General features: G+C 42.7%; 1 protein-coding gene across 1 annotated transcript in view; it reads left to right on the top strand.

The window, feature by feature from the left end:
• The first annotated feature begins 545 nt into the window (after positions 1-545).
• mrps22 (mitochondrial ribosomal protein S22) overlaps positions 546-5,346 on the top strand; it is a 10,991-nt gene continuing 6,190 nt past the window's right edge. The window contains exons 1-5 of the mRNA XM_021581497.2: positions 546-729; positions 4,158-4,318; positions 4,477-4,641; positions 4,825-5,052; positions 5,167-5,312. Coding sequence (XP_021437172.2) covers positions 603-729; positions 4,158-4,318; positions 4,477-4,641; positions 4,825-5,052; positions 5,167-5,312 — 827 coding nt within the window. The 5' untranslated portion in view covers positions 546-602. The remainder of the gene's footprint in view (positions 730-4,157; positions 4,319-4,476; positions 4,642-4,824; positions 5,053-5,166; positions 5,313-5,346) is intronic.

Raw genomic sequence — 5,346 nt, 5'->3', positions numbered from 1 at the left:
TCTAGTACTCTGAACTCAAAGCTATGCCTCAAGGATAGGCAGACATCACACAGCAGTGCAGAAAAACAACCAAATTGCTGAATATAGGAATAGCTGACTTCTTACATCAGACACAATTCTACCATGCAGAGAGAGGGCAAGATACTTGTTTTTTTTGTTTGCACCCCAACATGTTGAGACTCATGGCATCTAAGTGGAAAATGTTTTTTATTGTATTCATTTTTGTAATGAGAAAAGACAGTCTGTATTGGTCAGACAAACATAATACATGTTTACGGTACTTACAATTTGAGGACAATACTAAATTCCTTATTCATTTGACATTTTAGTCATTTAGCAGACGCTCTTATTCAGGGCAACTTACAGTAGTGAATGCATACATTTTCGTACTTATTCCAACCTAGGACTACATGTCAGTATCATGAGCATCACCACTGTAACCATGAACACATTGCAAGTGGACACAGAATACGTGATCAATTTGCGCCATCTGGTGAACATCCTTTATAAAACTGTCACACAATCGGAAGACTCCATCTCCCATGATTCCCACGTCGTATGTATTTGGTCACGATAGTGTAATAGATGAGGTAGCTACAAACATGGCCGCGTTTAGTGCAGCACGGTGCCTCTTTAGGAGCTATTCTCTTGTGAAAAATGTCGATCAAAACACAGGAATACTTATCAGATGTAGCAGAAGGATGTTGTGCAGTGCACCGTCTGACAGCAGTAAGTCGTTTATTTACAATGTTGTGGCGACACTGAGAAACTGGGGCTCTACCACTGACCTTGTAGCATGTGCAGCTATTATTACCTACTGCTAGCTGCCTATGCGAAAACTTTGCTAGCGTTTACTTTTTGTATTTGAATCACTTGAATGGTACTGGTAGCTAGCTGTTATCCTATGAGCTATTTACACACATGTTGACAAGAACGTACATCTATGCTGTGTTCAAAACTGGGAACTCTGAAATCTCCGAATTCAGCGCGTTCAAGATAACTGCGAACTCGCAAAAATTCAGACCTGAAATCGTTAACGGTCATTCAACTAGGAATTCCAAGACGAACACGGTCATCTTTCTAGAGACTCGACTTTCCGACCTGAAGATAACTGACGTCATGCTTTGACCTCCGTTTAAAAAAAGGGATTTTCCACTAGTCTTGAAAGTATCATTAGCATTTTATTTAGCACAAACTACTTGTGGTTTCAAGACTGGGGGGGGGGGGGGGGGTGGTGTCAAGTCATGACTTCAGTGATCTTCAGAGCGGGAAGTCGGAGCTCATCACTGCACTCTATACTCTTCTGTAAACTGGCCATCGCTGTATAGCCGTCGCAAGACCCACTGGTTGATGCTTATTTATAAAGCCCTCTTAGGGGAGGGAGGCCCTATCTGAGATATCTACTGTTGCCCTCCTCCACATCCAACACCCGTTCTGCCAGTCACATTCTGTTAAAGGTTCCCAAAGCACACACATCCCTGGGTCACTCCTCTTTTCAGTTCGCTGCAGCTAGCGACTGGATCGAGCTGCAACAAACACTCAAACTGGACAGTTTTATCTCAATCTCTTCAAAAACTCAACCATGGACACTTACTGACAGGTGTGGCTGCTTTGCGCGATGTACTGCTGTCTACCTGTTGTGCTGTTGTCTGCTCCATAATGTATGTACAATGTTTTGTGCTGTTGTCTGCTCCATAATGAATGTACAATGTTTTGTGCTGTCGTCATGTGTTGCTGCCTTGCTATGTTGTGTTGTCTCGCTTGTCGTGATGTGTATGTTGTCCTATATTTATATTAAATGTGTTTTAAAAGCAGCCCCCTACCCCACAGGAGGCATTTTGTCTTATGGTGGGCCATCATTGTAAGTAAGAATTGTATCTTAACTGACTTGCCTAGTTAAATTAAATACGTAAAAGCTCTTGTAAGATGCCAGAGCTTCTGACATTTTCTGAGTTGGAAATATTTTTTTCCATTCGGAATCACGTTTTTTTCCAGTTGTCTTGACCTTTTGGGAGTGGGAGATTTCTGATATCTGAGTTCAAAGTTGTTTTGAACGTGACAGCAATCAGACTCGTTGCATCACAGATATTGAATCTGGCTACCATGGCCTGAACAGGCTAACTTTTCGAGGTAGGAATATTTCAAAAATATGATCAATGGCTCATTTGAGAGAAGACAACCTCCCGCGTTATGACATCGGCCAGTATTGAAATCTGACTTGATAGACGTTTTCGCCATCTAAAAGTCGTATTTCTATTATAGTGAACAAAAATATAAACCCAACATGCAACAATTTCAAAGATTTTACTGGGTTATAGTTCGTATGAGGAAAACAGTCAATGTGAATTTATTTATTAGGCCCTAACCTATGGATTTCACATGACTCGGAATACAGATATGCATCTCGTTGGTCAGATACCTTTAAAAAATGGTACTCAGGATCTCGGAATGGTATTTTTGTGTATTCAAATTGCCATTGATAAAATGCAATTGTGTTCATTGTTTGTAGCGTATGCCTGCCTATACCATAACCCCATTGTCACCATGGGACACTGTTCACAAGTTGACATCAGCAAAGCACTCGCCTGCATGATGCCGTGGTCTGCGGTGGTGAGGCTGGTTGGATGTACTGCCAAATTCTCAAAAATTATGTTGGAGGTGGCTTAAGGTAGAGAAATTAACATTACATCCTCTGGCAACAGCTCTGGTGGACTTTCCTGCAGTCAGCATGCCAATTGCACGCTCCCTCAACTTGAGCCACAATGCCATGTGACATTGTGTTTTGTGACATAATTGCATATTTTAATGTCCTTTTATTGTCCCCAGCACAAGGTACACCTGTGTAATGATCATGCCATTTAATCAGCTTCTTGATATGCCACACCTGTGAGGTGGATGGATTATCTCGGCAAAGGAGAAAGGCTCGCCAACTTTTTTTAATGGACCATTTCTGGGATCTTTTATTTTAGCTCATGAAACATGGGACCAACACTTTACATGTTGCATTTCTATTTTTCTATTTTTGTTCAGTGTAACTTCCAGTGTAGTGAGAGCGGATTTATCACAATGCTACGTCATAATGGCTGAATTTCTGCCTGCTTGAACGGCAATAGCTCAGATAAACATGAAATGACCCAGGGAATCGAAAGGAAATTGTCAAAAACAATATAACATTGAAAATGGTTGAATCTTTCCTTTTAAGCTCAAATCAAATTTTATTGGTCACATACATATTTAGCAGATGTAATTGCGGGTGTACTGAAATGTTTGTGTTCCTAGCACCAACAGTGCAATAGTATCTAACAATTCACAACAATACACACATCTAAAAGAATATAATATATTTTTTAAATGTATATATTAGGACAAGCGATGTCAGAGTGGCATTGACTAGAACACAGTATGTAAACATTACTAAAGGGACCAGTGATTCTATATACATAGGGCAGCAGCCTCTAACGTGCAGAGTTGAGTAACCGGGTGGCAGCCACTAAATTCAAGGCAGATTACTGGGTGGAGGCTGGCTATTGATGGCTATTTAAGTCTGATGGCCTTGAGATTGAGACTGAAAAACAGCTTCTGTCACAGCTTTGATGCACCTGTACTGACCTCGCCTTCTGGATGATAGCGTGGTGAACAGACTGTGGCTCGGGTGGTTGTCCTTGATTTGTTTAGGGACTGGCTTCAATATAGATACTTTTGTAACTCACCCAAAAAGGCAGGGACACACTTTTTCCCCAAAATCATAATTCCACTTTGCCAGAATTACCTTGAGCAAGACTTGAAAGACACCTATCTCCGTAGCTATTTCATCCCTAGGTAAAATATATTTGTATATTTACGACTTATATTCTTGCTCACTCTCGTGAAGTTTGATTTCTGATCTTTAAGTACAGAGTCCGTCTTAAGATTATTTGGTGAACATGGAACAATCATTCTAGTAGTTGAAGATTAAGTGCAATTATGAAAAATATCTAGAAGGCTTGTATTCAGAAGGTTTGTACGTAATCTTTGGTTTGTTCTTGGCGCCATTCCTCCTGTTTTGCGTCATCAGTGAGGTACACTTCCTGTGTCAATATGCGCAGTGTGACTAGCTCTGATGCAGGCCGTACCTGCAGATCCAAGATCCATCTCTGAAGTCATTAATTTGTTTCTAGGTTCTCCAGATGCCCATGTGAAGCCCCAGTTTCTGGATTCAGAGGTGCAGGACATCCTAACCAGAATCACAGGCTTGAACCTGGAGAAGGTGTTCAGACCCATCAAACAGGAGCTGAAGCCCCCCAAGTACAAACTCATGACAGACGCACAGCTGGAAGAGGTACACACACACAGTAGGGCAGATAGTTTGTCATGCAGAGTAGAGAATGGCTCTACAACATCTACTGCAACATTCTGAACATTTAAGTTGGCAGATTTCATCCCTGTATAGCTGGTGTCATTCTTGTTAATGCGTCACACTGTGTGTGTGTGTTGTAGGCGACCCAGAGTGCCAGGGAGCAGGCCCAGAGGCTGCTGAAGATGCCTCCAGTGCTGCCGGAGAGGAAGCCCATCAACGATGTCCTGTCTGAGGACAAGATCCTGGAGGGCATGGACACAGCCAAATACGTCTTCACTGACATCACCTTCAACATACCACACAGGGTAGGAGGAAGAGAGTGTGTTTGTGTCCACCAACGTCATATTCAACATGCACGACAAGCAAAGTGTGCGTAATGGCTTGTGTCCAACATAAATGTTGGTTATCATTTACAATGCCTCAAACAATTAGTGCTCTTTAGTCTTCGCACAGTCTAGTTTTGTTCTCTCTTCAATGGTTGTTTCCAGGAGCGGTTCATAGTGATCCGGGAACCAACTGGGACTCTGAGGAAGGCATCGTGGGAGGAGAGGGATAGAATCCTGCAGGTCTACTTTCCTAAAGAGGGCCGCAGACTCACAGCACCCCCTGTCTTCAAGGAGGAGAACCTGAAGGTGGTGTTTGGCCAGGATCGTCATGAGGATATGTTGGATCTGTGCCAGGTCCAGTTTGAACCTGACTCCTCAGAATACATCAGGGTAAAATATCACTTCCTTCACACTCCTCAACAGGCTGTCCAGATGTATGGTTCAGTTATTACCCATTAGCAGTTAGTAAATCTCTCTCCCTATTGGCTGTGCTCTGTTGTCCAGGTGCATGCAGCCACCTACGAGGATCTAGAGAAGATGGGGAAGTATGATCTGCTGCGCTCCACCAGACACTTTGGAGGCCTGGTCTGGTACCTGGTCAATGCCAGGAGGGTGGACGGACTCATGATAGACATGCTGCAGAAAGACCTGTGAGTATTTTGTGTTCGAGCAGGGGTTCCCAGC

This window comes from Oncorhynchus mykiss, chromosome 24 (genome assembly GCF_013265735.2).
Source record: "Oncorhynchus mykiss isolate Arlee chromosome 24, USDA_OmykA_1.1, whole genome shotgun sequence".
NCBI lineage: Eukaryota > Metazoa > Chordata > Actinopteri > Salmoniformes > Salmonidae > Oncorhynchus > Oncorhynchus mykiss.
The sequence above is the reverse complement of the archived record's forward strand: the minus strand, read 5'-3'. Positions and strand labels throughout refer to the sequence as shown.